Source organism: Passer domesticus, chromosome 24 (genome assembly GCF_036417665.1).
Source record: "Passer domesticus isolate bPasDom1 chromosome 24, bPasDom1.hap1, whole genome shotgun sequence".
NCBI lineage: Eukaryota > Metazoa > Chordata > Aves > Passeriformes > Passeridae > Passer > Passer domesticus.
The window spans coordinates 619782-642565 of NC_087497.1; the positions used below are offsets into that span (position 1 = coordinate 619782).

Sequence of the window (22784 nt, forward strand, 5' to 3'; positions counted from 1 at the left end):
AGCCATTCCTGATTTCCCAATGGGATGAGTATGTGTATGCTTGTGTGGCACCTTCCTAATTTAAGCCGTGCTGGAAGTTGGTTTTGCTGCTTAAAATGAAGTTCCGTAAAGCTTGCTGGGTGACCACTAATTGATTTAATTGCTGCTCTTAATGTGAAATACGTTGTGGGTTATGGAAGCATGTTCTGCTGCTCCACAGTACTTGACTGATGCTATCCCAGATGTGGGACGTGTTCCCTGTGTCCCCAGGCAGGCATGTCCCTGGTGTGAGCAGTTCAAGCCACCATGGTGTTCCCCGCCCCAGTGCTACAACATGGATTTTTCTTAAAAGTTGTGCTGGGCAAGGTCTGGGAGCAGAAGTGAGGCACAGAGTTATTCACCTCTTTATTTTTCCTCTTGTATTTAGATGTCTAGCACTGATCTTCCCTGTTGTTGTCAAGACTGAGTTCTGCAGTGCTGTTAGTGAAACACTTTGAAAGTGCACTGCACCATGCAAAGGGTAACACATTTTTGACAAAAAAAAATCGAATATTCAATTTAAAAATAAGTAAATATTCAAGGTGAAGTGCTGTTGCCTTCTGGCATATTGCTCTTTCATGCAAGTGGCACTGCATCAGTACATTGTGCAATAAAGATCTATTTTTAGAAAGTAAAAAAAGAGGTCAGAATTTAGGGGGATTATTAAATCTGAGCAGTGTGAGTTGCAAAATACCTTGTTATACTGTTGTCTGCAGAGGCCAATGTGTGAAGGTAAACGGGTATTCTGTGCTCTTCCCAAAGGCTCACGCTGTACTCTTGTGTCCCTGGGCTCTGCACAGGGAGTTGTCTGTTATTAATGCCTGAACCGCACAGTTCTTGTTATAAAGTTACCTGTGCTTGAAGGGCCACAGTAGACAGGCATTTCTCTCATAGTTTGGGTTCTTCATCCTTCTTTTTGAGTGCTTTGCCAAGGTGCTTAAAATCTCATGGGCATTTATACAGCACTGGCTGCTGTTGCTGGTGTGTGACCTTAATCCTGGAGATTTCTGGGTTAACATCCCCAGGCTTGAATGGTGCTGTGTTTTGTTGAATCCCATAGGGGAAAATGGAGATTTATTGCTGTGGATACTTGGGGGATCCAAAGGGTCGCTGAAATCGGGGCATTGAGGCTGTGATGCTCATGGTCCGTTTCACCAAAACTGCTCTTGATGCTCAGGACTGTTAATCCACCACTGAGACCAGGAATCTCTGTTTCTTTTCCTAGAGGAGAGACTGGTCTTGGATGCTTCAGCTCTGTGCAGTTCAGCAGGCAGCAGCCGTGTTTGCAGGGTACTCTGTAATTAATGTCGGCTCTTGAGCGCCAAGTAATTGGGAGCAGTAATTGGATGGTAGCTTAAGAGTAGGAGCACGATTTAATAAAACAAGCAGGCTTGCGGTTGTAATGTCAGCAGGTAAAATGCCTGGGAAACGGCAAATCCACATGGCGGTGACACCAGTGAGGTCTGTGCTCAACGCAGGCGCTTTGAAGGCCAAGCAGTGAACCAAAGCCTGCAGGGCAGGGCAGGTTCTCTTCTCCTTCCCTGGGTGCTGAACAGGGGACACAGCCTGGTAAGGCAGATGCTTTTTAAACATCTCCCATGCTTAGGAATAAGAGAATGAAATGTTCCTGTTGTGGAGTTTTAGTTCACTTCTAAAGAGTTTTTGTAGCTTGTTTAGCTGGGAAGCTGGAGTGAGCTCAGGCTGTGCACCGATGTCCTAACCAGAGACCAGCTCATTGCATTTGTTTCTGTCTTGTTTTTGCTGTTTACTCTTAAACTACACTTCTTGCCACTGCAAGGGTTCCCATTTCTCTACTTTTATTTTCTGTATTGCCCTGTTCGCAGCTTACTGGCGAGGAGGTTGCCTCCCAGCTAGCTCAACCTGCTTAGTCCTCATTTGTATGTTCATTGTTTTCATCTTAGAGAGGAACAGGTGACTATTTACCTTCAGATTGTGTGTATAGAAAGAGAACCTGAAGGAAGTGCAAAGGAGGTGGTTTAAGAATATATTTATTGGAGAACCAAAGAGTGGGTTTGGCTGGGGCACCTGGGTGAGCTCACTGATGCTTTTTGCTCTCTCTACTCTTTCACCCTGGCCTTGTTTGAAGGGTCTTCTTATGGCAGTTTTAACCCAAACAATGGTATCACCAGAGCCTGCAGAAAAGAGGATCTGTGTGGCATTTTATTCTCTTGTGTTGCGTGAATGTGGATTTCAGCAATATTGTTGTGTGGCTCCTGCTGTCAGCAGCACAGTGAAAAGAGTGGCTCACTTGTCTGGAATTGTGACTGTGAGATTCTCAGCCCTTTAGCAGCATAATTTTAGCTGAGGCTCTCCATTTATTCCTCAGTACTGAACAAGACCAATTGATTCTGGATCAAAAATACTGAGAATAATATGGTTCATTCTTAATTTGCTCTTGCTTTTGATACTTGATAAATACCTGAGGTACACTGAGTCCCTGTGAGTTTGTGGAGCTTTCAGCTGGATGAAGCACTCTTAGGCTGAGTGCGGCTTCAGCTGTGCATGAAGCAATTGCACAACAAGGATTTATATATAAAAAAGGGAAAAATAAGCAAAGCTTCTCCAAAAAAAAACATGTGGTTGTTCCTACCACCACTGTATTATTGGGGGTTTATGTGTATACACGCAAGCACACACTTTGCATAAAATAAGGATTATTTTGAGACCTAACTCATAAAATAAGTACAAATGGGATGCTAAATTGTGTATATAAGGCCAGTAGCTTATCCACAAAGCACCACTAGCCCCATGTACAATTTATTTTATTAGGGAAAAAATTAAACCAGCTACTGTTTTCTGCATATGCTTTATCCCTACTATAGAATATATTTTGTCTTTATTGGCTCTTCGTTTATTTTAAAATATTGCAATGTTAAAACAGTTGGAAACTGTCTTCTCAGCTGGTTGGTGGCGAGCAGTGTCCTGGCTGTGCCATGGCAGGTTGCATTGGCACTGATGGGAGTGGAGAAAGCTGGTTTACAGCTTCCAAGTGCTGTCCCAGTTTCCCCAGTGCACATGCCCACCTGACTTCATAACCACGCTCCCTTTAATGGCCTCAGGGGTGCTAAACTCCTCCCTGTGTGGTGTGTAATACAGGATAAAAGGGAGAGGACTGGAGAGAAAAGTGTGAGTTGGTGGGGAAGGGGATCCTGGACAGCCCTTGGAAGTGGGGGGAAGGTTGGAGGGAATCAGGGGGTAGTGGAAGAAAAAGCAGGGGTGGTGGAAGAAAGAGCAGGTCTGGTGCAGCCAGACAGGAGGGTAGGAGAGATCCTTTTAGTGCATGTTGTCCATGGAGCTCCTGGGTGGAGCAGTGTTTAGATCAGCAGGATTAAGCGTGGCTGGAGGGGAAGGTGCTGTGGTGTTTTGTTCAGAAACACAAGGGCCATCCAGGAGTACCAGTGTGATGCTCTGCACTAATCCTGCTGTGGTGTGCTGGGAGGCAAAGTTGGGCATTGAAGAGGTAGAAAATACCTCTTGAGAGCTGGTGGAACGTGCTGGTGTTTGTTCAGTGAAATCACAACCTGCAACAGCCTCCCACACCAACCCAACCAGCGCGGAAAGGAGGGCGGCAACCAAAAATATGAGCAAACAGCCCCTGAACGTGGGTGCAAAGTGCATTTCTGACCCCTCCCTGCTGTATTGAGGGTGAACACAACTTCCTTTTCCTTTCTGTAGTCTGAAGAAAGCAATGTTTGCGTACATTTCCTCCATGCAAATAATTGCAATGACTCTGGGCTGATGCTGGAGCTGAGCAGAGTGTGCTGCCGGAACCAGCATGGATCCTTACTTGGGTCTCCAGTGGTGAAAAAACCCTCACAATATCGTCTTATCATTCATCCCATTCTTTAAATCAGTGCTCTCCCTTCCCCCCATGGTGGTGTTTAATATCCTGTTCACTGTTTCCTGCTGCTTATAGGCCAGGCTGCTGGCTGGAGCTCAGCTGCTGTGCCCTGGTGAGCCATTAGTGCATCAGGATGGGATCTGGGGCAGTAATTCAAAGCAGGAGTGAGTGCAGGCTCCCTGTGGGATAATGCTGCTATGGCTCTGTGGGCAGGCAGAAGGTGTCAGCATCTTTATTTTCATTCTGCAGCAGAAGTGGGGGTGATAAAGTGCTCACTGAGTGTTTGCTGTCCCAGAGGATCAAAGGGATTCCTGACAGCTGAGCAGCTGAAATGGAGCATCCCCATTGTCTGCCTTTAACTGAGCTACTGAGCGATGATGGACCAAAATAATCAGAATAGGCTGTCCCTCCATCCCATGGGTCAGTATTGGAGAGGATTGCTTTAAATGGTCACTTTTTTGCTGTAAACTTCTGAGAGCTGCACTCCCATTCTGAAATCTCAGACTGCCAGTGATTTGTCTGCTCTGCCAAAGAAAGAGGTGATTGTTTAATGAAAATAGCATTTCCAAGCTGTGTGTCTTGTTAAAGCATCCAGAACGCCATGTTGTGTCTTCTCCCCATTGGTGACACTGCACAGCCAGTGTGAGAATTCAACAGCAATTTTGATTCAAAGCCACCTTCAGTGAAAATGGTTGTTTGCAAATGTGTTGCATCAGATGTGTCAATGAATGTAATTAAGGAATGAAGACTGCTGCACACCCCTAATTAAGGGGATTAAAAACGAAAGCTGCCTGATTCCACTGCTGGATGGAAAAAACAGACTGGTGGAAACAGCCGGAGGCTGAATCTTGTGGGGGTGAGAGGGGTTCTGCTGCAGTCCCTGTGCTCATGAAAGGAGCAGCTCTGGGAGGTGACAGGACTTAGCTGCTCTGCTACATGCCATAACTGACTGCTGACTGTACATGACGGTACTTAATTGCTGCTTCACACTCCCTCTCTGTTTGGTGCCTGTTCCTGCTGGGGATGGGAGGATTTTTATCCCTGCCAGACATGCTGGGGTGCAGCCTTGGGAAGCTGACAGTTGTGTCACCCCATATTAGTTTGGTGTCCTAGTGTCTCCTACCATCTTGGTACCCATCCCCAGCTCTTTGGCTGTTCTGGATGGTGCTGTGGGATCTTGTTGTGTTGAAGTGGGATGTGTGTGAGGGCAGAACCTCTAGGCATCCATGAGGTGCTTTTTGCAGGCCAAATTGTGCCAATAGAGGACGAAGAACATTGTGCAATGGAAATACTAGGAAGCTGTGCTCACTGAGGGCTTCTCCCTAGCCTTGCTAAGAGGAGAATGACTTTGTTATGGGATGGGGACTACCAACAAGGATGTCTAATTAATCCAACAACTGATATCCCACTGTTTTTTTACTCAGAGTGGGTGTCATCTGCCCTGTGGTGCAGGATCCCTGGAGGGATTCTGAAGAACATCCTCTGTGTGGAAGGTGTTATAAAACCCACTGTGATTTTCCAGGAACCATCTTCTCCTTTGCTACCTGGCTCGTGGAGCCACTCCAGGGTCAAGGGTGACTTTGTGGTCACTGAGCGTCACGAGCAGGAAAGCTGGGAAGAAAACCATCCCTATGGAGGTGTTGTGAAGTGCCCAAGCATGTTCCTGGGACATGCAGTGCTCTTCTGGTGCTGCATTCATTGGGGCAACATCCTTCTGGGTCCCTGGTGCCTCTGGAGTTTGTCCCAGTCAAATGGAATCAGTACCTTGAGGCTTTACAAACAGCTTCTGATTCCTGGCTCTGAGTGTTTGGGGGACCAGCTGAGTGACTGGTTTTCTGCCTGTTGCCTGTGGACCTGGTCTGTTGGGAACATGGTTACACCCAGGATTTGGATGTTTGCCTGCTCTTCTTGGGCATAGAGAGGAGTCTACATATATGCAGTAGGATCGTCCCCATGGGGTTTTTTCCTGGGAGTGGTGCAAAGTTTAACCATCACCTGCAATATTTTTTTAAAAGGGAGAAAAAAAAAAGAGGGCAGCTTTCTGGAGGAGGTGTCTCCTTACCTCCCTCCTGTGCATAGTGCCCACAGAAGATGCTTTGCTGTTCCCAGTCTTGAGGCAAGGTCAGCAGCATCCCAGTTTGCATCCCTCATTGCTATGTGCCTTGGGGGAGCTGCAGTCAGCTTGGAGTGGGCTTTTGCTGCTGCTTTTGATGGGGGACCTCAATTAGCTCTTAGTGGGCTCTAAAACCAAGCTGCCTGATCTTGTGAATTTTCAAGTTGTTGAAGGTTGGGTTCTTTCTGTGATACTGGGAGTTTACAGCTTGAAGTTTTTGGTGGGAGTGGGTTTCTTCTCCTTCTCTGTGCTGTTGCATGCGATGCTGAGCCCTGAAAGAAGAGGAGACTTCAGAAAAGGATGGGCCTTCCTGAAACAAAGCCTTCCTCCAGCTCAGGAGCAGCACAGGCTGCTGTGTGCTGATACCTGCGGCGTTTGTACCCACACAGCAAAATGCAGCTTCACAACCCCCCTGCTCGCTGACTCATTCCCTTGGGCTCCTTGGAGTTTTTGCTGTCCCAGTTGTGTCTCCGTAGCTGGCATCCATGTCTGTGCTGTATGTGGCTCGTTCCATGCTGGTGGATGCTGAGGAGATCTCCAGCTTCATCATCCCCTGTGTTGCTCTGCAGGTGTAAGGGGCTGGGGCTTGCCAGAAAACTAAGAACTGAGGAATTTAGTAAATGATCTGCAGCTGGCCAGTGCCTTCCTGCACTCCTAGGTAAGGGTCATTAATCTTTAAAAGTGCAGTGTTCAGGCTGATAATTACTGTAATGGTAATTTTAGTTACCTTGCAGGCCTCATTTCACTGCTTGATGGTAGCAGTGAACATGTGAGAGCAAACCAGCTAAATCAACTCAGCCTGAAGCTGGTACAACTTCTTAAAACTCATTCAAACAGCATAAAACCACATTGCTGCACCCCTGGGCAGGCCCAGGCACCACTGGATTAGGCACCATGTCCTGGGAGTTTCCCTCACTGCAGGCTCTTGTGGGGGAGAATGATGTTTTCTCTGCATTAAATATATTTGGAGTGTTGCTGTCAGAAGAAAAGGTCTTGAAATCAGCTTAGGATAGTGTAGTGACTAACTTAAGTGTCCTTAACAAGCTGAGGGAATTGTGGATATTCAGCCTTGAGAAGAGAAAGCTCCAGGGAGACCTTAGAGCCCCTTGCAGTGCCTAAAGGGGCTTATAAAAAGGAGGGAGATCGACTTTTTTACACAGGCAGATAGTGAGAGAATAAAGAGGAATGACCTCAGGGCAGGATTAGGTGGGATAGTGGGAAGAAATTCTTTGCCAGGAGGGTGGTGAGGCCCTGGCACAGGTTGCCGAGAGAAGCTGTGGCTTTCCCTGGATCCCTGGAAATGTCCAAGGCCAGGCTGGATGTGGCTTGGAGCATTCTGGGATAGTGGAAGCTGTCTCTGCCCATGGCAGGGGGAGTAACGAGATAGGCTTTCAGGTCCCTTCCCACCCAAGCCATTCTAAGATTCTGTGATATTTGATGGCAATTTTGAAGCAGTAACCCCAGCTGAAAGCTGAGGTTGAGGACACTTTCATCCAGTTTTTTCAGCCAGCTTTCATGAAGGCACGGCAGAGAACAAGTCTAGTGCTTGTTCTTCCAGCCCTTCCTGTAAGTGGTTCCCTCAGATAGTTCAAATATTGCACATTTCATGTGTGCTAATAGCATCCAAATAACTGTGTGATCATGGTTATTTTTAATGAATTTGGGGCGTTGTACCAGGGTGTGGTAGATATATTTGAGGCACTTGGATGAATGCAAATTGCATTCACCCATGAAGTAACAAATGAAGCGCTTAAGTGCGATGTCCCTGGCACACAGGGGAGGAGCAGCCCATGTTTGTGAACTGGGACAGTCAGTGATGGAGCCTGTTAAGAGGCTTTAGCATCAAACATCCTTCTGGCTCTTGGTGCAGCAGCGGTTCATCCTGGCAGGTGCCTCTCTGTGTGCGTGTATGTGTATCTGTGTGCAGGGGTTGTATTTATCCAGCAGGCAGCTCTTTATCAAAGGAGCGTGCAGGGCCCTTGGGGCTTCTAATTATAGCTTTGGTTTGGAAGCAGCCAAAGGGAGAGCAACAAAAACAAAAAGTGCTTTACTCAACGTTCTTGGGAAACTGTAAGGAAACAATATGAGCCCTGTTATGTTAAACCTTGAGTGTAAATGAGGCACAGTGTAAGTAAACACATCTGTGTTCAGTCAGGAAAAAAACCACCTTATGAATAATTCATGGAAAAAATCCTCCTGTTCAGTTGATGGAGAGCTATTGCTTATTTCTGTTGAACTGTTGCTTTAACAAGATGGAATGCTGCTGCAGGGAGAGCCATCGTCACACACAGCGGTGGCATTGTCATGTCTGCTGTGCTGTCATCGCCACCACAGGTATTCCTTCGGTGCGGAGTCAGGAGTGGCTGTGATGGAGTGACCTGCTGGGATGGAGCCTGTCCTTGCCATTGCCTCCCTGTGATGGAGTGGCTCACTCATGGTGCTTTTGTAAGCACTGTTCCGCTGCTTTCCTTTGCACAGATTTCTGGCGCCTGCTGGGTGCCCGTGCTCCCTGTTTCCATGAGAGGGTGGTGGAGGGAGCAGCCCCAGAATGTTATCTGCACCACACAGGGGCTGAGCTGCTTGTAGGGTGGGGATGGGCTTGGATGGATCCCTCCCTCCCTCCGCCAGGTCGGGCAGATACTGGCTCTTTCGGCAAAGGATGGTTTTGGAGCGACTGCTGCCTGCCAGGCTGAGCCACTGTGTCCTCCAGGGGGGTTTGGAGGCTTGTTTCTGGAGAAGCAGCCCTGTCAGGCACTGTGTGTTTGAGATCAAACCATGTTTTTTCTGCTCCGGCCTCTGCTGCAGAGGGGAAGGGAGCCCCAGTGTTACTGCTTGCTACTGAATAGGAAACAGCACTTGTATTAAACTGATGGTTTCCTTGGTCTTCTTAGCCAGCTACTGCGTTGCAGTGGGAGGAGGGATAGTCTATGAGCAGCTTGATTTTACTGGCAATCTGGTGCATGTGTCTTCTCTGTGTCTCTGTTCTGGGTCCAACTCTTCCAAGTTCAAGTGAGTTTTCGAGACAGGTCCCACACAGGCAGCCTTTCCAAACCCATTGCTTTAGACAAGGCCCCAGTGACAGGTACATGTTTTCATTTAAATTTCAGCACTTCACCAATAAGCAAAACCCATTAATTTCCACGTAAGGAATTCTGTACCATCCAGGAGGATTTTTGAGGATACGGAGGAGGAGCTCTCCAGCTTCCTTTGCTTGTAATGCACTCACTGCTCCATTTAGTCAGGTCATTTTATAAGCCCAGTCTTCAATTTGACATAAATGATTTGCTTTCAACAGATGGTGAGCTACTATTTTTGCCCTCATTTAAATAGGAAAGCTGTATGATAGCAGGAGATGGGAGAGGGGCATGGTGCTGCCGACATGCAGTAGATTACCAGGGCTGGTCTGGTGAGAATTAAATCCGGGCAGCTGTAATGCGCCATCTGTGTTGTGTTGGGTGGTTTATTTTTCCCCTGTTCGGTAAGGCTCCTGAAGTCTCCTGTTACCCTCCAGGTCAGGCTGAGTGACTGCATCCTTTATGTTCATGATCCAAAGTACCAGCACAGAAAGATGAGGCATGTTAATTGTAAGAGGGGTTATAAAATGTCAGCACTAATTATTCCTTTAATGAAATGTATTAAATAAATTCTGAAAGGTTCTGAGTCTTTAGATTATTTTAAAGTTGTTTGAATTTCTGTTGAGAGGCTTATTTTATTGCATTTGAATTTCTTACCTTGTTTGAAACCCCCAAGCAAACAGCTCTCTGCTATGGTCATAGAATCCCAGACTGGTTTGGGTTGATAGAGACCTTAAAGTCCATCACATTCCACTCCCCTGCCATAGCCAGGAACACCTTCCATTAGATGAGGTTGCTTTAAGCTCTATCCAATGTTTTCTTTACCGTAGTAAAAATCACATGTAGGACACATAACACACACGTGGAGTGAGTCGTGCTGGTGGCAGCTGCAGTTTCCTCCTCTCCCACCCACAGGTTTGTTGCACGTGCACAAGGTCTTGACAAAACTGAATTTTCAGGCTGTGCTCTCTATTTCAAGCAGCATTCTGTGTAGTTTCCCTGGTGAATTATGTGATTTTCACACACATTATGAAACAGGAAGGAATGCATTTTAAAGAAACCCTGTTTCACTGTTGCTGAAACTATTTGATTTTTGCCTATTTTTAGCAGAAATTTCTGTCTTATCATTATCTCCAGCTCTTGCTGGAGCAGCAGTGTTCAGTGAAGCCACACATTTCTGTGTAGCAATGTCAAGACAGTTTGTCCCACCCGTTATCTGGTGTTAGGCATCTCTGCAAGACAGTTTGTGTTTCCAAGAACTGAACCTTCCCCATGGACAGTCCTTTTCTTCTCTCTCTGAAAGACTAAGCCACTGGGAATTAAGTTATGACATAAGCCATAAATCATTTTTCCAGGCTTGGAAACAGGGATAAGTTAGATTTTTCACAGAATCACAGGCTGGTTTGAGTTGGAAGGAACCTTCAAGCCCATGTCATCCCACCCCTGCCATGGGCAAGGACACCTTCCACTGTCCCAGAGTGCTCCAAGCCCCATCCAGCCTAGCCTTGGACCCTTCCAGGGGTCCAAAGGCAGCCACAGCTTCTTTGAGTAACTTGTGTCAGGGCCTCTCAGGCAGGAATTTCTTCCTGATTTCTAATTAACCCTTCCTTCCTTCAGCATAGCTTCCGTTTACTGTTGCTAAACTTACTGGGTGCCTAAATAAGAGAGACTGAAGTAGGCTGACAGGTAGGAGAGAGTGACAGACTTATCTAAACTTGCCTGTTTCATTGAGCCTCTGTAACTTGTCATGGAACAGCCCAAATGAGCAGCACTGTCATTTCCAGGGAACTCAGGTGCCACCACTTAATGAGAACCTTCCAGAGCCCAGGCACCCTAAAGGAGGAATTTACCATTCTCTTGAGGATTGAAGGCTTTCTCAACATGGAGCTGTTGCAGTGTGTTGAGCTACTCTAAAATCTTTTAGATAAGTCTCTGTGTGTCTGTGCAGCATGGAAAATGAGGATGGTTTGGCTTAGATTGGGGTTGTCTTATGATGTCTGCAAGAGCAGAACCCATGGAGCCATGTAGGGATGAAACTGAGTTTAGCCATCATCTGCTCACCAGATAATTAGTGCAGGGTGGATGGGGCTTGGAGCAGCCTGGTCTAGTGTAAGGTGTCCCTGCCAATGCCAGGGGGTTGGAATGAGATGAGTTTAAGGTCCCTTCAACCCAAAGCATTCCATGATTTTATCATTGAACCATATATGTTAGGAGCATGGTGAGCAATGAGCACTTGTGCACCTTTTCAGTCTGTTTTGTTTCAAGGATTTTGATGCAGGAAAGAGAGATGAGTATGTATGAACTACACCAAGCCCAGGGAGATACTGTGTGTTCCCTACAGCTGTGTCCTTGGCCAGAAAGAAGGATAAGCAGTGAGGATGGGGGGCTGTAGAGTCTTTGCAGATACAGCAGGTTCAGGAGGTGCCCCTGCACTGTTTTGTTTTGACGTTTGGTGTTAAGAGTTGAGGATGCCTTTTGAGAGAAGATCTGTGGAGTCCCTCTTCATCACCAAAGCACCGACATTCTTGAGGAGGTCCAGGTTCACCCTGGAGGCTGCTCCAGTTCAGATGAGGTGGAATGTTGCCAGTGGGAGGTCACCCCATGGTGCAGATGTGCCTGGCCTGTGTTCTGCTGTGGAAGTATTTAACACCTTTCTCTTCAGGTTGCTTCCAGTTGCCAAAGCTGCCTTATCTGGAGAATGTTCTTCAGATTAAAAATCCTTATATATAAATATATACTTGTATTCTTTTGTGATGAGATTGTTACTCTGAAATCTCTCTCTGGGTTCATATCTGAGTTTTGTTGTAGTTTGCTAATTTCCATAGTGTTTAACACCTCCACTCCAGACTTGTGAAGAGGCTGCCTTTCACAGGCTGTCTGACATCAAACCTTCAGCCTCTACCAACGAAAGCCCCTCCAAATGAAGTATTTACGATGTGACAGTTCAGAGCAGAAGGTTAACAGCACTGCTTGAGTGCTCATACAGTAGCAGAGCATCTTCCTCCAGCATTCAGGGAGCTCCCGAGGCACCTGCTGGCTCAGCAGAATCGCCTTATGGAATAGCAAGGGAAGAAAATTTAATTTAAATAAAAACCTGCTTGCAGTTTGGCTGTGGGCAGTGCTTTCTCCAAGGGATGGGTTGAAGAGCAATGGAATGGGGACCTCGCTCTTTGTGTCTGCTCTGCTGTGGGCTGGATTGGAAACAAAATGCCATTTGGCACCCATCTCCTTGCAGGAAAGGCCCTTTTCTTCAATGTATAATCACAGAATCACAGACTGGCTTGGGTTGGAAGGTTTAAAGATCATCTCCTTCCACCCCCTTGCCACGGACAACCTCCCAGTTATGTTACTTACTTATGAATCTCTTCGGTTTTGATAATGAATGTAGGGGAAATAATTTCTGAGCATAAAACTTCCAAGGGAGGGAGTCAGCCAGGAGTGCATGCATTGGAGCAGTGCACTCAGGTCTCACAGCAAGATGTTTGCTGTACCCAGTGAGTTATTGGTGCTGGCTGCTATGAAGTGTTTATTGAGGGCTCCTCTGCATCCCCAGTGCTGCTGAGGGGATCTGGCTGAGCTGAAGTGTGGTTGTTGGGAAAGGGAGGAAAGACAAGGAGAAGTCTGCTCGCTCACTGCCAGCCAGACGCACCTTCCTGCGCCAGGAAAGGTCCATGACTGTGGCTTTGAAATGTAAACAAGTCAACAAATCTTGTTTCAAGCTGTTGGTGTTTAAAGAGAGAAAAGTACATCCAGAGGAAATGTTCCTTTGTGGACTGTCCCTGGGGCTTCCTGCAGCCGATAAGAGCTGCTCCTCAGCTGTGCCCTCCCCACTAACGTCATCTCTAAAGCTTTGGTTCTGCCTTTTTGGTTTGAAGAGCAACTCGTCTAATGTTGTGTGTTTTGATAACGATTCCTACAAATGTATTTATTCAAACCAAACACAGTGAGAAGCAACAACAAAGCAGGCTGCTCCAATAGCTGGTGCCTGAGGGAGCTGGCTGCTGGTGTGTGATTGTGGTGGGACAGGCTTGCAGAACATCCCTTTCATTCTGTGTGTGCTGGGGCATTGGGAGCTTTGCCCTGGTGCTGGCATAGTGGGTTTGGGGTGATGGGTGTTTGGCTGAACAGAGTCCTTGGCCTCTTCACTGCCTTGTGGCATCTCTAGGAGTTCTTGGGGAGCAGAAACTGGCTGCATAGTGGCTGGGGTTCTCTGCAGTAGGAGCCATGGGTTGCTAATGGGTGGCAAAGGATTACAGGAGGAGAGGGAGCAGAAGTAAGAACTGCAGGAACAAGTCACACGTATGCTGCCATCTGCAAACTGATCGCAGGCACATCTGGGTTTGGGCACCCTCGACCATGTAGCATCCCTGGTCCACTGGCTGCTCATGATGCAGGTTCTCTTCTTGGGTGTCTGTTTCTTCAGTGCAGGTTGGAAGCTGCTGTTTCAGTGGGCTCTGCTACTCCATTGGGTTTGGAAATACCCAGAGCAGCTCACAGAGGGTAGATGGTGAGTGGAGAGTAATTCTGTCTTCTGCTTCTTCAGGAGACCATGCTAAAATGAGCCCTGCAGCTTGTCCCCAACGCTGTTGGGGCTGAGTCCAAGTGAAAAAACCCAACAAAACCCCAAACCAAACCCTGTAACCTCAGGAAATTTGTGTTGCTGCAGAAACAAATTCAGGGAAGGTCTGTGATGCTGTGCTGATTTTACCATGGTGTTAGAAATAATATGAAATGTTTGCATTAAACGGAAGGGGAAAGTCCTTTGAAGAGCTGGGAGGGCTTTTCTCCTTCAAGCACTCTGGTTCTTTTAGCAGTCAGGATGAGTTAAATTAAAGTTGATGAATGCAGTAATATGTAGGAGGATGACATCTTGAAATGTTTCTTAATTTTAAGTGTGTATTTTGAGCAAATGTTTATACACTGAGCTCGGGCTGGGGATTGAGGCATATTGGATTATATGCTATTTGCTCAGTGTAAGCAGTGGCAATTTATTGCTGCAGATACATGTGATACGGTGCGCAAAGATTAGTTCTATCCCCTCTAAAGCATGATTATTTTGGGTCCTCTTTGTACCTTAAATAGATATTCTTCTCATGTGATTTCCATTTTTTTGTGTCAACAGCCTAGGCTAAAGTTGAAATAAACATTGCATCAGCTTAATAGCACAAGCTCTGAGGAAATCTGCTCTCCATTATAGATGTTGTTTGGAAACCTTTTCATTTGACATTTTTCCAGTGTGCAGTGCAAATACCCTATGAATCCCAAAGTCTGCTGGGCTCCACTGGATTTGTCTGGTACAGAACAATGTGACTCCTCAACGCTGATGGGTCCTGTTCCCAGCAGTGTGGCTTGGTGTGTTTTAGAGCAAAGAATTTTAGAATGATTTAGGTTGGAAGGGACCTTAAAGATTATTTTCAAAGCAAACTGTAGCAAAAGGAATGACTTTGCTTTTGCTGACTTAGGCTAGAGTCAGCCAGGGTTTCATCCCCTTACAGGCCATTCACTTCAGAGTTGGATTCGATGATCCTTGTAGGTCCCTTCTACTCTGGCTCTGTTACAGGGTGGTGTGGCTGGTGAACATGGTGTGTCTGTGCTCGTGGTTGGTTTGAATAGCTCAGTCAGACATGGGTATTGGAAACCTCTTGATTGAACCCTTTTGCTCCTCTCATACAGCATCATCATGACAACAGAAAAGAGCCCAGCAGCCGACGCTGACAACTCAGAGCAGCAGCAAGCCAAGGAGGAGGAAGGAGCTACTGAAACACAGAAGCAAGAGGCTTCCCTGGAGGAAGGGGCTCAGCCAACACCGGAGAGGCAGCCCCAGAAGCCGAAGGCCTCCAACGGAGATACCCCCACGCACGAGGAGCAGGGCAAGAAAGAACGTCGCACCTCTGAGGGCCGAGGTCTCTCCCGCCTCTTCTCCTCCTTCCTCCGGAGGCCCAAGTCTCAGGTATCCGAAGAGGACAAAGACACTGATGCTCCTAAAGAGGCGGGAGGTGACCAGAAAGATGCAGGATTAGGAGCCAGCCCTGATGAAGATATCCTGGTGAAAGCCCCGATTGCAGCTCCTGAGCCTGAGCTCAAAACTGACCCATCACTGGATCTCCATTCCTTGAGCAGTGCAGAAACACAGGTAAAACACCCATTCCAAGGGACATGCTCCCTGCTGCTTTAAAATGTGTCTTTGTAGCCAGAACCGTAACAACTTCATATCCCAGGCTGGTAAGCTTGACTAGAAAAGATCATGATACGCCAAAAAGGCTCTTGTTAGCTTCCTGTGTTTCATTGTGTACTTCCCACTCTTGCATCCCTGAATCTGACCTGCAAAGTACCTGTTCCAGGAATTAGGGTCACACTCCACAGCATAATTTAAAATGCCCTGTGCTGAATCATTGCTCTGCTGAGGCTTGGGGTGTCACATCGGAGCACAGAGGGTTCACATTCATTGAGTCCAAAACCAGGGTTGATCATCAGGATATCCTTGGTGTGAGCAGGATCAAGGCAGGTCAGTGGCCCAAGGTGGACGTTGCAAGAGTATTTCAATTTGGGAACCGATTTCTTCAACTTCAAGGAGTGCAAGCACGGCATTTTAGGACTTGGTCATCTGCTTGGTCAGGGCTAGTGCTGAGCCTGCCAAATATAAATATTTTCTGCTTATGCATCATGTAGACAGGGCTTTCTGCATGGCACATGCACTGAACCCAGCTCCTGGGACATGTCTGATGTCTGCTCTTTCCAGCCAGGGTAATTTTTCATGTAAAATTTAATGTTTAAAAATCTAAAGTAGAAATTGAGGCAGAGACACACCCAGGGAACATTCACTGAGCTGTGGCTGGTTATTGATTTGGGTGGTGGGTGCTGGGTGCCCTCTCTTCCTTCTTGGGTAGTTGCAGCTCTACTATTACTTGAGCCTGAAGTGGAAAAAGGTGGGTATTCCTTCTCCTCAGCTGGGAATTTCTTATATCCCAACCAACCCATGTGTATTGCTGGAGCCAGACAGGGTGAAATGTGGATTTCTGACCCACTACCTTAAGTTCACAGTGGCTCCAGATACCCACAAATGCTCAGTTTTGGAGCAACACTTTACAAATTCAAGCATTGCCACTAGGCAATAATTGCAAATCCGCCTCCTTAAAATTACAAAGTTGTAGAGAGGGTAGTAGGTAACAGCTTTTTCTTTCTTTTCCCAAATTTCTGAGCCTGTGAAGACTGTGGGATGATCTCTCCTCATGTTTTATACCTCTGAGGGTTGGGGTTAGCAGGATGGGGAAGAGGTGGAGATCTTCAGGCAATTTCAGCCCAGAAATTGTATTTTCAAGAGGAACTTCTTCTTGGAAGTGTTTAAGGCCAGGCTGCATGGATCTTGGAGCAACATGGTCTAGTGGAAGGTGAGATGGGCTTTAAGGTCCCTTCCAACCAAAACCATTCTGGTTTTTTTAATGCATGATTTCTTTCTGTATTTATCTCTGATTTGCTGTCCTGATCCCATGTGAATTTGCACCTCAGCCTTTCTTCATGGGTCTTTCATTTTAGACGAAGCATTTGTGTCTTTTTTAGTTCTTATTTTAGATCACTGTCAGTGCCTTTCTGAACTGTGACACTCGGCAGATATTTCTGCTGTGAAAGCATTTGCGAGGTGCTGCAGTTTGATAAATGCTGACCAACGGGCATTAGGAGCTTTGATTCCCTGCTCCCAATTGTCCCAGTTCTGCTGGAACAGAAGTCAGCAGCTTGTTGACATTATTTAGTTTTTAAATACCTCTGTGCACTTGTGCCTGGGTGTGATTTCATGAGATGTGATGGGCTGAACAGACAAGGTTTTGCTCTTCCTCTACTGCAGCTCTTTGCTCCTGCTGTATTCAGCCCCTTCCAGCATTGTCACAGCCTGCCATGAACTCGTTTAACCTGCTGAAGTGGCAGAGGAAAAAAAGCCATACAGCTTCCTTCCTTCTCCTGTCCCCAAACTACATCTCTTTTTGCTATTTAAGTGGATTAAACTGGCTTGCAAAGTGCTTCCGTAGGCAAAGGGGATGGTGGTGTGCAGGCTGCCTTCCCTTTTTGGTGGCAGAGAGCTGCTCGGTCAGCTCCAATGGCCATGAAGCCTCAGCCCTGACCCTCCTTTTAGTGCCACTGCTACCATAAAATCCCACAATGGTTTGAGTTGGAAGGGACCTTAAAGCCCGTGTCATCCCACCCCCTGCCATGTCAGGGACACCTTCCACTATCCCATGGTGCTCCAAGCCCTGTCCAGCCTGGTCTTGGACCCTTCCAGGGATCCAGAGGCAGCCACAGCTGCTCTGGGAAACCTATGCCTGGGCCTCCCCACCCTCACTGGAAGAATTTCTTCCCAATATCCCATCTAGCCTCTGTCAGTTTAAAACAATTCCCCCTTGTCATGCCAAGGGACAGCGCACTGGAACAACAGCTGTGCCAGAGTGGCAGTGGGAGCACTGGGGGTCCTGCTTGAGGGGAAAAAACCTTCCCAGTCCAGAAGGTGCTGTCACTAACACCATGAATGCACGATGTAATCTACCCTGCTTTCTCTAATCAACCCTTACTTCTTTTTTATTACATCATTTACAAAATAAAAACTTGAAAAGTACTTGGAGTAAAAATTAATACCATTCCCTTGGTCACCCCAGTTGCTGCTCCAGATCCTGGGTTACAGGTTAAAGTAGGATAATGAATTCTGAGTGAGATCCCAGCTCTGCATTGCTTGTTCCATGTGATGCTTTGTTTGTTTGTTTGACATCTCTAAATTGGGGGTTTCAGCCTGCTCAGGAGGAGAGGAAGGACGACCAGGAGCCTTTGGGAAGAGACCTCGAGGACAGGGAAGAAGGGGAAGCAAAGGAAGAGGGTGCCAAGCCAGAACCGAAGCCAGAGTCTCTGGAGACTAAAGCAGACAAGGATTTGAAAGCTGCCCAAAAAGCAGTGAAAAGACACAGAACCATGTACTGCAAAGTTGTCTTGCTGGATGACACCATTTTTGAGTGTTCTGTGGATGTAAGTACTTTGGGGGTTTGGTTCTGCTTCTCCTCTCTTCTCTCTCCCTTCTGCTTCTCTTGAAAAATCACCACAAACACGATTTAATAGGGGCCTAATGTGCTGCCAGGGAATTACATGACAGGTTTTACTGCAGAACAAGCCTGCTGTAAGCTATAACAACTTATTTAGTGTGTTGTAAAAACCTCTGGGTACTAGGAATCTTTATTTTATTGTTCTACTATTCCAGGGTGCCTTACTTTATAAAGGCGGGGGAAAGTTAAAAAAAAAAAAAACCCAAACCCAAACTTTATATTACTTGCTGTACATGATCTCTCTTATTTGTATTCTAGGCTAGAGTTTAGGTTTTTGGGGTAGGTTGCAATTGTCTAAATAACTTTTGCCTCTTTGGCTTTGAATAAAACAGGTTGTATAAAATTGATTTGTGCTTTTTTAGTTCCCCAAGGTACCTTTGCCTCTCAGGCTGCTGGTTCACTTAGCTCCTGGTGCCTTGATGTAAAGAAAAACACACTGTGTTTAGCCCGCAGTTGAATATATTTCCAGTAAACAATTTAAAATTATGTTGACTTAGAGCACTGCAATCCTCTTCATTTGAGAGCTTTGTCTCTACTTTATTTCGTATATTCCCTCATAGGTGGTGCTGTCAGGGCAATAAAAAACGAGCAGAGATCCCTATTTTAGTATCAAAATACTTGTCTGGAATATTAATAATCTGGTACTTACCATTGGAATATACTTCCACCAGCTTGTTTTCCTTCAATCCTGCTGGTAAATGGACCAAGAGAGGGTATGTGGGCACAGGGCTCCTTGTGGGAACAGTCACCTTGGGTGATCCTGGGCAAGCAGGTCAGTGCTGAGTGTTTGTGTAATGGTGGCGCTGCTGGTACTGCCTGGGATCAGCTCAGAGCATCACTGCCCCCATCACCTTCCCCTTGGCCAGGGAGACTGTGTGCAGCCCCAAGGAATCTCTTCTTCAAATCCCAGTGACAGCTTGCTGTGGCTTTGTGCCTTAGTTTGCTGCAGCGATGCTTTTGGATACTGTCATGGACACTGTTGGAGGGAGAGCCATGGATAGTCAGGCAGAGCCTGACTTGAGCAGGACATGAAAAATTTCTCTCTGTAGGTCCAGAGTGCCGTGATGGACACTGCAGAGGGTTAGGGGGGCCACTGTGTCAGTGAGACTCTCAACTTGAGAAGCACCATTGGCTTTAGTGACAGTGTAATTCTGCTCTGGTAGTTTGAAAGTTTATTAAGATTTAATTGGGAAGGAATTGCAAAGGTGTAGACAAAGAGTAGCACAAATGCCTTTATCCCAGGAGAATTAGTGTTTTCAGGCATCCTTTCCGACTGACAGCCCTGGAAGCTTTTTCATTTCTATATTAGTGCCAATTCTTTGAGGAGTACCCAGGCTAACACATGCATTATGTTACCTATAGAGTCACAATGTGTGCACAAAGGACCTGACAGCTGAAAGGCTGAAATAAAGCCAAGGAATAAAACAAGGCAGGGGTCTTGGAGCAGTTGCCATGCAGAGATGGCTGACAGGAGAGCTGCGGGCATTAGTGAAGCTGATTTTGCGTCACTGGAACTGCACTTTCTTCTAGCAAAGCCGCCAATGGAATGAGCTGCTTCTGGTTGCCATAGTTTTATGCCTCAGGGATGTTTTCCTTCATGCTTTTGGACTAAAAGGGTGTCTGTTCCTTGGCCAGTTCACTTCTGCAGGATTTGGGGAAGAGAAAAAGAAAAAATAAGAATGCTTAAATGTATTTCTGGAGGTAGGAAGCTGTGTGCTGAGTAGCTTTGGGCACATGAGGCAGATGGGAGAAGCTGGTTTTCTTTGGCAGAGAAGGGCAATGGAAAGGCCATGGAAATCATGGGCTTTGGTTTTTTCTGAACCTGGGAAAGATCAGGTTGCCCCTGAAATGAATAGGTTGGTAGCAGCAGATTAATCTCTTGATTGACACCTGAATCTGGAGATGCCAGCACTGTAGATGTACCTTGGGAGGGAAAACTGTCCAGATCCTTGGTGTCTGTTAAGCTGTGTTGGAAAGTCCAGCTTTGGGGGATTTTCAGACATGGAGCTGGTGGGAAGAGAAAGACCCACTGTGGTTCTTGTTGCCTCCGTGGAATTTTTATGTCTGGTTGCCTCTGGAATTTTTATGCCCTTTCCTCTAAGGAGTCCTTGCTCTGAAACAGTCAGGAAGTAAGATTTGGAGCTACTCAGGACCTTTTTTTCCCCTTACTGCTAGTGCACAGTATGGTTTCATCCTATTCCCTTCTTCCCCTCTCCTGTGAGCAAAGACAGGCAAAACCCAGCCCTGTCCTACAGGATTTCTTTGTCTATTTGCAGAAACACACCAAGGGACAGGATCTACTTAAAAAAGTCTGTGACCACCTCAATCTGCTGGAAGAAGACTACTTTGGTTTGGCCACATGGGACACACCAACCTCCAGGGTAAGCAGCTGCTGATCTCAAGGGGATTCAGCTCTTTCTGCATCATCTCCCCAGGGCAGGAAGTGGGGCAAAAGCTCCTCTGCAAACTCGTTTCGGTGTCCTCCCTAAATATGGATTGCAGGTCATGACACAGGAAGAAATGGTGGATAAATGACTACAGGAGTGTGGATTTTTGTCAAGAAGCTATGTGAATCATAGAATGAATCTTAGTGAACTTGGGTCTTCACTTGGAGAAAAGTCATTATATTAGTTTACTGCAAAATGATGTCATTAAGTTATAAAGCTGAAGGAGTCAGGCTGCCCTGGCACGGGTGTTGGCATTGGGAAAGTTTTGTTGAAGCCATCCAGAGCATTTGGAGTTGAGCCTTTGCCCTGCAGAAAAACAGATGTGACCTTCTACCAAAGCTCCTACTCTTGGTTTCAATTTAAGGTCTTTGTTTGACTTGACTCAAGCAGTCTTTTGAGACCTTCAGATTTACCCTTTAACTCAACAATTACTTGAGGGGTCTATTTCATAAAGCCAAAAGTGAGATAATTGAAACGAAGGGCCCAATTCTGTGTCCTTTAGACCCGTCACGTTGGTCTGTATTCTGACTCTTCCTCTGCTTCACCTTCAACAATCCCCTGTGGCCAGGTTACTGACTGACAGATGTCTGTCATTAAATACTTTATATTGCTTTATAGACAGGCAAAATAACAACCAAAAATAACACTGTTTGAGACAGGCAGAACTCCTACTTTGTTTTACAGTCTCTGGTGTCTTCCAATTTTCTTGGATGTGAAATGTGTTTCTATGTATGTAACCTGGATATTTTTTATATCAGAGGATTATTTTTTATCAGAGTTTGTTCTTGCGGAGGGAGGGGTAGATGTACTTTTAGATCCAATTAAGAGCAAAAAGAGTGTAGCTGGGGCAGCTCAGCTTCTTCTGCATGTGCTGTGGGCAGCTCACTGCTGCATTTGGATATTAGGAAAAATTCCTTCCTGGAAGGGGCTGTCAAGCCCTTGGTACAGGCCACCCTAGGAAGTGGTGGAATATCCCTGGAAGTGATCAAAAAGCTTATAGATGTGGCATTGCAGACACTGCGTAGTGCTAACCTTGGCAGTGCTGGAGTAATGTTTGGACTTGATGATCTTAGAGGGCCTTTCCTAAATGATTCTGTGGTTTCCCAGACCCTCGGACTTGCTCTTCTTGTGCCCAGGCTTTTGGCATTGATTCTTCTGGAAGCAGAAGCATGTACCATCTCCCCCAAACCAACAAGGGCTGAGAGGTTATACAGCTTTTTAACTGCAGGGACTGAAAACAGATTGTTTTGTCAGATCTGTGTCCCAGAGCTGGAAGCTGGGGCATGTGAGGCCACTGTCTGTAGGTTGTTCAGCTCCAGTGTGGAGCAAGCTGGTTTGGTTTGCACTGATGGGTGAAAACACCTTTTTTTTTTTTTTTAATCTTTCTGGTTATGTTTCATTGTACTGTGAAATCTGAAGCTCTCCTGCTGTAACTTCAGCAAGACCTCCCCAGCGTTACTGATTCACAGGTGAAATGGTGTTAATAGGATCCAGGGATGAGCTCCTGTGTGGTGAATGCTTTGTGGGGTGCTCCCAGGACGAGTGGAGAGACAAGAATCTTGACTCCATGTTTCAGAAGGCTGGTTTATTATATAATTATATATACTATATTGAAATGATACAGTAAAACTATACTAAAAGAATAGAGAGAAAAGGATTCATCAGAAGGCTAGAAAGAACAAGAATGGAATGCATAACAAAGAGCTTGTGACTGCTCACAACCTCGACATAGGTGGCTGTGATTGGTCATCAAGTGAAAACAATCCACATGGACCAGTCTAAGATGCACCTGTTGGTAAGCAATGTCCAGACCACTTTCCACACTCATCAGATAGTTAATTGTTTACATTTATTTTCTGATGCTTCTCAGCTAGGAGAAAAATCCTAGCAAAGGATTTTTCATAAAATACCGTGATGACACTCCTGCACCTCACCTGCAGCTGTGTAGAGCGGGTGAAGATACACGTGTATATTCCTGGATAGGGAAGGGTTGTATGTGACATTTTCCACCTTGATTTTAGGGAATAAACTCTCTGAGGACCAGTAATTACCCACATGGGCATAGCAGAGGGTGACAGTGGGATTAGGAGGTTGTGACAGTGGCTGGAGCAGCTGGGCGCTGTGGAGCAGCAAGGAGCTCCTTGCCCTGAAAGGGAGGTTTGTTTCCCACTGATTCATGACCCAGTGGCATAA

At 46.3% G+C, this 22784-nt stretch overlaps 1 protein-coding gene across 36 annotated transcripts in view; it reads left to right on the forward strand.

Annotated features, from left to right (window-relative positions):
* Nucleotides 1-22784, forward strand: part of EPB41 (erythrocyte membrane protein band 4.1) — a 95500-nt gene that overhangs the window by 29044 nt on the left and 43672 nt on the right. For 35 of the 36 annotated variants that reach the window (XM_064398365.1, XM_064398363.1, XM_064398362.1 and 32 more), the window contains 3 exons: nt 14741-15200; nt 17840-18070; nt 20421-20525. In XM_064398365.1, coding sequence (XP_064254435.1) covers nt 14748-15200; nt 17840-18070; nt 20421-20525 — 789 coding nt within the window. In that variant the 5' untranslated portion in view covers nt 14741-14747. Of the gene's footprint in view, nt 1-14740; nt 15201-17839; nt 18071-20420; nt 20526-22784 lie in introns of those variants that run through there. The other variant, XM_064398384.1, reaches the window with a different exon arrangement.